Genomic DNA, 12,340 nt, shown 5'->3' with positions numbered 1-12,340 from the left:
TTCACTCGGACAAAAATAACAACACCCCCCAAGTGAAATGTTATATGATCGCTCCTGATTCTAATCTAAATATATCTGAATAAAACTATTTTTTATAAGCATTTTACAAAATGTATTTGGAAATATGAATGGCGGATGAAATCCCTTAGTCTGGATGCCGAACTCGCAAGAGGGTGTGACTTTGGCACTATAAAAACAGACAATGTTTATTTTGTGTAATGTGTATGTATGGTACTAATGTTGTGATACTGATAGTGTGTAATGTGTATGTGGTATTATGTTGTGATACTGGTGATATAGTGTGTAATGTGTATGTATGGTACTAATGTTGTGATACTGATAGTGTGTAATGTGTATGTGGTACTAATGTTGTGATACTGGTGATATAGTGTGTAATGTGTATGTATGGTACTAATGTTGTGATACTGTTATAGCAAACACAACGATCCCATCAAAGCACTTTGGATTGTCGATAGCTGAAGACTCGACTCACTCCCAATTCACCGTAAGGAAATCAATAAGCTGAATCTATTTCCAGGAACAGGAAACACGGTTCCTCTGTGACATTTTGATGATCTGCGAGAAACAAATCGGTCTGATCTGATGAGTCAAAATTCACTTGTCTCCTTTATCGTCTACTTTAGGTCTGCAGCCCAAGTTTAGTCCATGAATGTTATAACAACTCCTATCTGCACAGTGTGTGCTACCAGTTCAACGAGAGCTTGAGAGAGCTTGAGTCCATCTCCGATTCTACCAAGTTCAAACCTGACTTCCAAGGTGAGATGTTCAGAGAGTGACATGTGTTTCTGACATCTTGCTCGATGTCTTCACGTCTTTGTTGCAATAAAACATGCTTCTCAATTAGGGCTGGCCAATATAGTTGAATCGCAGGGTTGAATAACCAAATGTAGTGTTCATCCCATTAAATCGGATGGGTGTGTGATGTCAAACAAAACTTAAATTTTCAAATACTCTTACTCTCAAAAAGATATATTGATTGAGTTACAGCATTGTACATGTTTCAAATAAAAAATATAACAAATTGAAAAGACGATTCGCCAAGCTGTATATTTTTACTAATTGATCAAGATATCTTTTTTGAGAGTGCAGATTTCCCTTTTTTTGTCCCTGAATGAAACCTGTTTTGACATCGTTTGACACCTAATTTACCTCCGCCAACGGAGTTGGCCAGGAGGATGTATCTATCTGTCTGTCTGTCTGTCTGTCTGTCTGTCTGTATCTATCTGTCTGTTTGTTTGTTGGCAGGATATCTAAAAAAGCTAGGAACAGATTTGACAAAATATTATTTTCTAACTTTCACTCCATTTTGTTTTTGTTCAGAATGCACAAAGAAAATGGTGGACCTCGTCTTCCTATTTGACGGATCAGAAAGTATGAAAACAGCCGAATTTGAAAAAAACAAAGTTTTCATAGTGGACATAATGAAAAACCTAAAGAAGCAGAACTCATCAATCAAGGTCATTACACTGATGCAATATTAAAGGATTCACACTATATATGGTATGTGTATTTGGTACAATTCTCTACAGCTAAGCCATTGTGTGGTTTATCTTTTCAGTTTGCTGCAGCTCAGTTTTCCACAAACGCCAGTAAAGTTTTTGACTTCAATGACGATCAGGAGGGGAGAGCTTTGGATTACCTTAAGAGAGAAGTGCATATGAAGACTCTCACCAACACCCACAAGGCTCTGAGATATGTGCTGTGAGTAAAAAACAAAAACAAAAGATCTGGCATCTGTTCTTTGAAACACTGCTCTTAATTAATAACCACCTTGCTGGTTGGAGTAATAAAGTTGATGAAGTTATAAATGAAATGAATGAAGTTTTGACAAATCTGTTTCAGGGAGAACATCCTTGAAAACCAGACGGCCGGTGCCTCTCCTGATGCAACAAAAGTTGTGGTAATAATCACAGACGGGGATCCCACTGATAGTGACCGCAAGGGCGACAAGAGCATTATCAAGAAGTACGAGAAAAAAAAGATAATTCGATTTGTCATTGGGGTTAAGGTAAGTCCTGATGTTGGAGAAAATGTCATCCTTTCATTACTGGCTTGAAGTTAGATTAATGAAAAAGCAGCCTTCAATTAGTCTGGGTGAACCCAGCCTTCAACGTGACGTCACAGACTATTTGCCTGTTCATGACTGATAGTACATAGAGGTCACGTGGAGGCTGGGTTTACCCAGGTTAGCCTTCGATGTCGCAGTTCTTTTTCCACTGGTCTAAACAATCCTATAGAATATTGCCACCACAAACCCAAGAGGGTCAAAGTGTGGCTCTGTTCTAGAGTGAAGCTGCCTGCTGGTGTCTGATAATAAACAATAAAGAAATGCATAAAATAAACTAAAAACATAGTATTGATTCCAATTTTGAGCACAAAATTGTTCAGTAATGTTGCCTTTAGATGTTGTTTATTTTGCTGCTATCAGACTTGATTTGCTTCATGTTCTCAAAAAACAAAACAAAAAAACATTTTGTTTTCAGGTCAAAGACGAAACACTGGATAAACTTAGGAAAATTGCTTCACACCCGAACGACACGAATACTTTTAAAATCGAGGACTACAACGGACTCACGGGACTCCTGAAGAACTTTGAAGAAAAAGTCTTTAAAATAGAAGGTGTTTCCACAGGCACCACAGGCACTGCGGCCTGGGCTGAAGGCCTGACCAACGAAATGTCTCAAAGTGGATTCAGTGCCGTCTACTACAAGGTAATGACCTCAAGGCAAAGTTTAAACACATAAAAAGCTACACATAACAATATAATCCATCAATACACAGCATGATGTAACTGTCCCTTGTGCTATTAAACGAAATGGTGAGAGCATATATCGCCATCATTAAAAAGACGGACATCCAAATGAAAGAGAACACAGTATTCAGCAATATAAGACAATAGTTTCTGAAAATATATGAGTTAATTAGGCTGTATTCAAAGGCCTGCTGGCCAGACTATGCAGGATTTGTGGGTTTCTGCTTGTAAACACAGCATGTATGTAAACGTGTATGTATGTATGTATGTATGAATGATATATATAAAGACTCAAAGTTGGCTCCTCCACGAGCCAGCGATGGAGAGTGGATCGAGCGAGAGTGAATGTAGAGAGAGAGAGCGCGCTGGCCAGACAAGAAAGCTGGTGATTCAGAGGAATTCAGTTATTTTGTGATTTTTTTTTTCCACATTGATTGCATTCTAAAGCACAAATAAACACCTCTGCACATGACAAAAATACAGGCAGAGGGAAGACTCACACAGCCACACACTTCTAGCGGGTCAAAATACAGCACAGTATTATGATTGAGAGGGATTACAGTTGTATGAGTGTATTATATTAACTGTGAATGGTGTATGCACATGTTTGCAGCCGCTTCTATACTAGCCATGACACACAACTACAAAGGTTCCCTTTAACCTTTGTAGTTGTGTGTCACGGGCACGGCTACTTCTATACCTGATATGTGTGTCTGAGTGTCCGTCCTTCCTTCCGTGTATAGACGGTTTTCACCAGAGCGCAACCCCACAGCACTTCCTTTTTCTCAGCATTCGGCAAACTGCAGAAATATTCACTCGATATCGTTACTTTTGTTTTCGCTGCTCAGCTGTATAGACGGTTTTCACGGAATGGTCAGTCCTGCACTTGAATGTTTTTTTTTCTTTTATGTCCATAGCAAACACTGCAACAGGAAGTGAGCGGGGGTTCAATTTAGAATGTTTTTGTTGTCAAGTTAAAACCGTCTATAGCATGAGAGGATGTAGCTTAGGCCCCTCCCCCTGGCTCCATGAGCGAGAGAGAGGGGTTCAGTGGTCGAGCGAGGTTGACAATGAATGGAGAGAGAGAACCCACACACGCATGCACAAAGAGGGGGCAGCTCATCAATGCGACACACACACACACACACACACACACACACACACACACACACACACACACACACACACACACAGATTAGCTTGCACCATTGGAATTGGCGTGACTTGTACTTGTTAACGAAGCTCAGCGGTGTGCCGTATTGAGCCCGTAATTGGTTACTTCACCACCTGGGTGTGATTATTTTTAGGAACTATTCTTCCCTGTTTGTCCTGCCTTGCTGGAAGCAAGTGCATGTGTTGAGCTGCAGACAACGTACAGTAGCAGGCAGACAGGATTTCAGGAGCAAACAAAGGATTTACTTGAAAATATTTCAGGGCAGGATACAACGTACAAAAGTCATGGCTGGGCTACAGGCACAACAGATAATACACAAACAATGATCCAACAGACAGAAAGCAGACGGGGCTAAATACAGGAGCAATTAATGAACACATGAAGATTAGTGCTTTGCATGTCGCAAAGGACCTTATAGCAAAAAAGCTTAACTAGATCTAACTAATCAGTGATCAACAATCATTAATATCATGGTCATGCAGAACATAATGATGTAAGACTAAGAAAGCAGAACAACGCACCAGACACACTAGAAACGAACCAGGCAACAAAAGCTGACCAGGATGTTTGCTGTGTTGACAGCAGCAGGTCGGATTCGGCAGTTGCTCTGCGGTCTCTAACATGACACCTTTCTTCTACACCAACACTCTGCAGGAGTCTGCACTAATCAGATCTGCTGATCTAACTGTAAGCATGTCTCTCAACAGGATACGTTGGTTCTGGGTTCAGTGGGGACAAACAAGTGGAAAGGATCTCTCTATGAGCACCATGCTCCACCTTCAGCAGGACGGCAAATTCAGGATCCAAACATGGAGGAAGACTCTTACATGGGTAATCAACATGAACATCATAACATCTCTCTCTTTCCTAACTATTTTCTTATTAAAGGGATTGGAAAGCCTCTATTACTGTTCATTCTAAATTATGGATCAAATCTAGTCACAGTACTATAACAGAAGTGGATCACAACCCGTGTGTGTATGTATTGTTGTTCCCAATTCATCCACTTAACCCGTCATATTCACATGCTACAGTACATTGGTTTTTCTGCCTCCACTGGCGATAGCCATGGCCGGAGGCATTATGTTTTTGGGTTGCTCATCCGTCCATCCATAAGTCCGTACATCCGTCCATACGTCTGTCCGATGCTCGTTAACGTGATATCTCAGGAACGCCTTGACGGAATTTCTTCCAATTTGGCCCAAACGTCCACTTGGACTCGAACCAATTCGATTTTGGTGGTCAAAATGCAAGGTCACGGTCACCTCACGACGATCCGTTCCATGCTCGTTAACGTGATATCTCAGGAATGCCTTGAGGGAATTTCTTCAAAGGATGAACTGAGTAGATTTTGGTGATCTAAGGTCAAATTTCAAGGTCACTGAGACTTCACGTCCGTTTGTCCATTCCATCAAGGAAAGGGGGAGGGGCCAGATAGAAGGGGCCATAGCGGTCATAGAGAGTAGGGTTTGAGGGGTCGGTGGGGGAGTGGCTAGGGGGTATGGCTGGCGGCAGGGGGCATGGTGAGGGAAAGGGTGTGGGGCTAGAGAAAATTAACCTGACTCCGCCAGATGGGGCGGTATTGAATGTGAAGCAAACCAATCCATCTGGCAGCGTCAGGTTAAGGGAAAACAGGCCATAGCTAAGGATAGGAAGGTCATAGAGAGTTGGAGTTCGAGGGGTTGGTAGACGGTGGAGTAGGAGGATGTGGGTGGTGGGAGGGGGTGGGGGGTCAAGTAAGGGGGGCAGGTCTGGGGAAAAGGGGCCGTAGCTACAGATAGGAAGGTCATAGAGAGTTGGGTTTTCGAGGGATCGGTTGGGGGAGTGGCTAGGGGGATGTGGGTGGTAGGAGTGGGGCATGATCAGTAAGGGGGCAGGGCTAGGGAAAATGTGCTGTAGCTAGGGATAGGACGGCCATAGAGAGTTGGGGTTTGAGGGCTAGGTATGGGGAGCGGTTAGGGGGATGTGGGTGGTTTACAGTTAGGGGCAGGGTTAGGGTAGACTGAATGGCCACACCACTGCGCCATCATGGGCTTCAAGGTATGTGTGCTTGTATGAGTCTGGACCGACATGGATGTAGACTGCAACTTGACTTGTTGCTGGAGGCACACAACCGTTATTTCTAGTTTTGAAAATGAAACAGAATAAACACTGCACATACTGTATATAGAGGTGTGATAAAGGAGCACAGGCAGAAGTTTGACACCCGCATCGTTGCATTAACAGTTCTTTTTTGTGTGAGTGAAGTTTCTGTGCAGGCAGCATTTCCTCTGAGACTGATTATGAGTTTAGTGTCTGTGCAGACTGTACGCCATCTGAGACTGATTTTGTCAATGCAGGATACTCACTTTCTGCCGGAGAGAAGAATAACATGCCTCTGTATTTCACTGGTGCACCGAGATTCCAGCACACAGGACAGGTGGTACTTTTCAACAACAGCAACAACTGGACTGTAGTACAAAGAGTCAATGGGACACAGGTTGGTCAAATTAATATATTTTATTCAGTAAAGCGCACACCGATAAAAAGTTGCAAACCATCCCAGCAAACATCGTTCAGACGGTGACGTGACATCAGATGCCAAAAGTTATGAGGCGGATGGCCAGATGGTGTCGTTGTCTCCACGTCTAATAATAGTTCAGTCTCTTATGAAACTCTTACTTACTGTATTTGGTTGTGTGATCAGACGGTCACACTGTGGCGTGCACTACACGTACAAAGGCTACCATTACTTGACACCCTTTTTTAAAATATAATGTATAAAACACATTTATGCCATGTTGATGTACATGACGTAAAATATATACCTGTCTCTCATCGTTTAGCCTTGCGGTGTAATGTTGTCAGTTTGGCATGACGGGGGCGGGCTAGGATCAGTCAGGATTAACTTTACATGTTGTCTGTTCAGGGATCAGTTACGAGTTAACTTTACATGTTGGCTGTTCGGGCTAGGATCAGTTCCGGGTTAACTTTACATGTTGGCTGAAGTGTAACTGTGACTCAGGCTCGTATACCTACTGCAAATATCGCTCCAGTAAAGAGCCTTCATGCTGAACTCAAAGTGATCTTGATTGTCTGTAAAAGAAGCCAACACAACAAGCCTGCGGTGTGCAGAGGCTGAGCCTTCCCTATTCACTGTATGTAGTCCCGCCCACTTGATCCATTGTGTCACAGCTTCCTGTTCAAAATGTTTTATCTGCTCAAACTAGTCTGATTCACCTGCTCAAACCTAGTTTGACTCACATACTGTATGAGTCAGACTAGGTTTATGAGTCACAGGAAGTGTAAACACAATCAGAATTTCCGATTGTGTTTACACTTCCTGTTAGTTTCTCAAGCCAGACTGTCTCTTCTACATAAGGTGAATAAGCAGCAGTAGAAAATGGTTCATGTCCAAGGTGCTCAGTGAAACTCCATCAACTAGCGGAACACCCGGCCATTTAGTCAGGCCTCGCTCACAGAGTTGCCATGCAGTCTCTCCTCTCTCTCCCCAGAGGCCTTTCTATTCCTCTTCAGTGGCTGATTACAACTCAGCTCACCTCACCTGTGTGCTGCTACAGAGTTCACTGGCTGATTCAAACTCTGGAGCTCTCCATGGTGCTGAACCTGCGATGAGGCATTTTTGCCCATTTAATCAGTCCTAATGACCTAATTCAAAAATCTGCAGAGGTGCTCTTTACACTTCCTAAAAGATTCAGCCCAATCGCACATAAAATGGCATAGCTGTGGCTGAACAGAATTGTGCTCACTCACTCTCAGCTCCCTGTTCTGTGCTGTAAGTGTAAAGTAACCCAGCAGAGTTCTCACAAAATCTGATTCAGCGGCACACAATGTAAAGTGCAGTGTAGAGGCCAGGAGAGGCTGCCAATCTTCTCAACTCCAATCTACTTTCTTTATGGTAATTAATGTAGGGCTGGATGATATGGTTGAAATCAATATGATGATAATCATACGAATTTTTCTCTATATCAATAGGCTATACGATATCCAGTCCATGTCCATCCATCTAGTCCATGTACTGTATGCAAAATCACATTAAATAATCAAATTAATGTCCACCTCATTGAACCAAAATGTTAAAATAAATTATTCTTACCATTCCTCATTTTAGCAGAGTTTCTAAGTAAAATGTGCTTGCCATCATCAATTTAGACAGAAGAAATGTGTCACGGTATTAAAATAGCTTCATATCATCACGATATGATTCCACAACGATAATATTGAATTATCGCTCAGCAGTAAAATAATGTTTATGTGGGAAAGATTCAGTCAAAATGCATTGCTACATGTACTGTAGCACCTTTCAAGAAAAGAAACCCATGGGAAATGTTATTGTGGCTACAGAGAGGAAACCACAGTACTTCCTTGCTTTAGAGTCGGGCACCTGCTTGCACCCATTTGAGTCAGGGTCGGTACAGCCCGTTTTAAAGACAAGGAAGCCAAGCAAATCTTTTATGCAGAAAAGTTGATTGCTATGATATTAACCTTGCTTGCAAGATGGATAACCTCGCGAGATCCGCAATGTGAAGCTAAACCGTCCATCTGGCAGCGTCAGGTTAATATGATATTGCTCCCCAAGGAATTTAAACTGTTCAGGCTGAATAAAGCAAGTGCTCTCTGGTATCCTACCTCAACTCGCAAGGCTCTAAATTCTCATTTGTATCCAACACATTTTCAGATTGGTTCCTATTTCGGGGCAGAGCTCTGCACAGTGGATGTGGACTCAGACAACAACACGGACTTCCTACTCGTGGGTGCACCGCTGTTTCACCAGGCTCAGGAGAGGAGAGAAGGGCAGATCTCAGTCTACACTCTGACGCATGAGGTGGGCTTTGATAACAGAGAGCTATTTATGTTGTGCCTTCATGAACCATCTTCCTTAACTGATCTTCTCATTTCCCACAGCTGGAACTGAAAAGTGTGATGACGGTGTCTGTGGCATCTCGGGGCAGATTCGGCACCGCCATCTCCTCCCTTGCGGATCTGAATGGAGATGGTCTCCGAGACGTAGCCGTCGGAGCTCCACTTGAGGATAACCACAAGGGGGCTGTGTACATCTACCTCGGTGACAAACACAGAGGCATACGCAGCACCTCCAGCCAGGTGAGAAAAGACAAAGGACCATGTAGGTTCTCTAGCTGGGCTCAAGAGGAGCTCTAGCTTAAGTAAGCAGCAGCAGCTGGACTACAGAGATGGTCCTGTACATGTAAAAATCAGAAATAGGCAAGTCATTCTCGCATATGATTTGACTCAACCATCTTCAGGAGTGGCAGTCTATAAAAGCAAAGTTCAACCTGCCTAATTTTCCATTTTTTTAAATAAATGCCAAAAATATTCAAAGTTTGTATTTTCTTGTACCCCAAAATCAAAATCCGATGACTTCAACTTCATGGAAGACAGCGTATCTTTATTGGTTACCTCATCATCTATCAGTAGCGCATAAATAAAAATGCCAACCAATAAACCAGACTTTTTTACATTACTACCCATCCCATAATTTTTTTAATCTGTAACTGATATATCATTATTATATGTTATTATAAACCATTGTTTATACTACTTTTGAGTAATCTCTCGCCGCATTATGTCCCACCCTTTCAATACCCCCAATATCTTTCAACAGGAATACTAATGTATCAAACTAAAGAAGCAATGTCATGGGGTCATTGATGTTACGCTACACCCTTCAGATAGAAAATTATAATTGTGATATCAGTCTGAGATAATTTCCTTAATTTTTAGAAATTCATCTTTCCCTTTTATTCTCAGTATCTATTAGGATTTAGCGTATGTTGTTTTACAGGGAGGTTTACCATTACGGGGGGCTGCAGGGCAAGTACTGACATCATATCTGGGGTAAAGGTTATCTTGTCTTTCTTCTTATATAAATGGGAGCTAGGGCTCTGTCTGTCTGTCCCACTGATGACATCATCAGTGATGTCATAAATTGTGACATCATCAGTGATGTAAATTGTGACATTATCAGTGATGTCAGAGGCATTGTGACATCACGCACACGCACACACACACAGACAGGCACACACATGCACACACACACGAAACACAACCAAGAGACAGACACAAACGTGCACACACACATGCACAACACACACAGGGCTCTCTCTGTCCCACTGATGATGTCATCAGTGATGTCCTAAATTGTGTTATCATCAGTGATGTCAGAGGCATTGTGACATCACACACACACACACACACACGAGACAGACACACACACACAGACAGATAGGGGCGAGGCCATGCAGCTGCGTATGCACGCTGAAATTTAATATTGGCACAAAACTTTAGATACAGGTACGCTGCTTCAATCCAAAAATATTTGTATTCATGGCTTTCAAAGAGCACCCAGGTCTCTCATAACCACACAATACTGCAGCATGTTGTCAAAGTGACACCGTACCGTGCGGTGTGCAAACCATGTTTCAACTCTCAAAACTGTTCTTCCAGAGAATCACGGGAGGGCAATTCCAGCCTGAGCTGCAGTTCTTTGGACAGGCAGTGGACGGGAGAATCGATCTTGACGAGGACGGACTCACAGATATTGTGGTTGGATCACGTGGAGGGGCTCTTGTCTTGAGGTATGTACAGAGGTTGGACCGAGTTAACTTTGCTCGAGTCCCGAGTCAATTTCAAGTCAAGTCCATGTGATTGAAGTCAAGTGTACATGTAGCATATCAAGTCAAGTCAATATGTGCAACTTTTCAATGCAATATCATTTTAAGAGTATAAAAACTTGGGAAGTGCATCAATGAGTTTGATTTCTATAATCAGTTGCAACTTTAATTAATTTGATCATTCCATACAAATTTCAAAAACAATCATTCAAAACATTTTCAAGCCATCATCATCATCAGTACACGTCAAAATCAATTCCCAAGACACCAGAACTCGTCATGTCTCAAGTATTCTCTTATGCATCAAGTCAAGTCTCAAACAATTCAAATTGTAACTCGGGGACTCGAGTCACCTCTGGGTATGTACAGTATATTGTATGGGCAAAGCTCGTAGAGAGACAAATACAATTTCTAGGTGATGAAAACAACACAAAACTGCTTTGTCCTGTCAAAATAAATAAATAAATAAATATATTCTCTGTTCTCTCTATTCTCTTTCCAATAATTTTCAGTTTCACCCTTCCTTCATGCATCAGTACAACACAACCAAACAGCAAAGAGCCTCGTGGTACAAGGTCTAACAATTAACCACTTCTGCCTTCCAGGTCCAAGCCTGTCTTTAACGTCTCGGCTCATCTGTGCTTTGAACCCACGGAGATAAGGACTGGTGAAATCAACTGCCTGGCTAAAAATGCTAGAGATACTGCTCTGCCTATGGTTAACTTAACAGCTTGCTTTGACATGGTAGAGACGACCCAGAGGGAAGCAGGTAGAAACTTGTCTAAATAACGCGATTCAGAGTTCACCGCCAATTCTGGACAAATGAAAGATCTCATATTCCTTTGCAGGGCCGCATAACACCAGTCTGAAAATCACCTACACCCTTACTTTGGAAGAGAGCTCGGTTCGGGGTTCCTTCAAAGAATCCGAAAAGGGAGCAAGGAATCTTCAGTCTACCGTAGAGTTGTGGAGTGAACAGAGTCAGACCTGCTTCAACCATTCCATCAGCATGCCGGTATGAGGATTTATCTATTCTAGAGGGAAAATCCCTTACACCATTAGATAGATATAATAGTTTAAAGTCAGAATTATGACTTTAAAATCAGTTGTAGTCGAGAGTGTATGATTTGGGACTTTGAGTTAAGCTCTCCTTTTTGGTATATAGACTCATCCAATTTGTGTTTCACAAACAGACAAACTCTTATCTTCTGGTTTGAGGTGTTTTTTTGGTCCTCATGTTACTGGTTTGGGCCAGAAATGAAAAGGTTACACAAAATGAATATTTGTTGTCTTTAAGCTCTGCCCTCTATTGAACCTTAAAGTAAAATTCCACGTAGTTTTAACATATTATTCAGCATTTGACCGCCATGAAAACCAGAATATAAACTACTCACCAAGATCAGATGCATAACTTCATGACTGACTTAAATTTAATTTGTCCTAACGCTGTCACTCTTAGTACAGGTAATTATAACAGCAACTGATATGCTTAGAATAGTTTGGTGTTGAGGCCAAACTCAACACTTGTTAATCTTTTTCCATCCTTGCAGAAATGTGTGAGAGACACATTTTCACCCATCAGCATCAAATTGAATTTTTCCCAACCTGAAAGGGAGACTGCCATCCTGAATGTGGACAGTGACAGACAGACTGCTGTTGAGGTACGTACACCAGCTAAGGCAGCAGAATATAGGCTGACAGAGTACAGTATACAGTATTTATGTGAACCAATGTTTTTTTGCTTTTCTTTTTTTTTGTTTT

At 42.0% G+C, this 12,340-nt stretch overlaps 1 protein-coding gene across 3 annotated transcripts in view; it reads left to right on the top strand.

The window, feature by feature from the left end:
- The window catches only part of LOC310794190 (integrin alpha-M-like), a 29,752-nt gene that overhangs the window by 3,484 nt on the left and 13,928 nt on the right, over window positions 1-12,340 (top strand). For 2 of the 3 annotated variants that reach the window (XM_083656127.1, XM_083656129.1), the window contains exons 4-17: window positions 435-505; window positions 645-777; window positions 1,342-1,478; window positions 1,580-1,722; window positions 1,864-2,029; window positions 2,505-2,732; window positions 4,655-4,778; window positions 6,287-6,426; window positions 8,626-8,772; window positions 8,853-9,050; window positions 10,413-10,543; window positions 11,185-11,348; window positions 11,428-11,594; window positions 12,130-12,240. In XM_083656127.1, coding sequence (XP_083512253.1) covers window positions 435-505; window positions 645-777; window positions 1,342-1,478; window positions 1,580-1,722; window positions 1,864-2,029; window positions 2,505-2,732; window positions 4,655-4,778; window positions 6,287-6,426; window positions 8,626-8,772; window positions 8,853-9,050; window positions 10,413-10,543; window positions 11,185-11,348; window positions 11,428-11,594; window positions 12,130-12,240 — 2,060 coding nt within the window. The remainder of the gene's footprint in view (window positions 1-434; window positions 506-644; window positions 778-1,341; window positions 1,479-1,579; window positions 1,723-1,863; window positions 2,030-2,504; window positions 2,733-4,654; window positions 4,779-6,286; window positions 6,427-8,625; window positions 8,773-8,852; window positions 9,051-10,412; window positions 10,544-11,184; window positions 11,349-11,427; window positions 11,595-12,129; window positions 12,241-12,340) is intronic. The other variant, XM_083656128.1, reaches the window with a different exon arrangement.

This window comes from Poromitra crassiceps (genome assembly GCF_964638095.1).
Source record: "Poromitra crassiceps genome assembly, chromosome: 19".
NCBI classification, from domain to species: domain Eukaryota; kingdom Metazoa; phylum Chordata; class Actinopteri; order Beryciformes; family Melamphaidae; genus Poromitra; species Poromitra crassiceps.
This window is presented reverse-complemented; position numbering and strand designations above follow the sequence as displayed.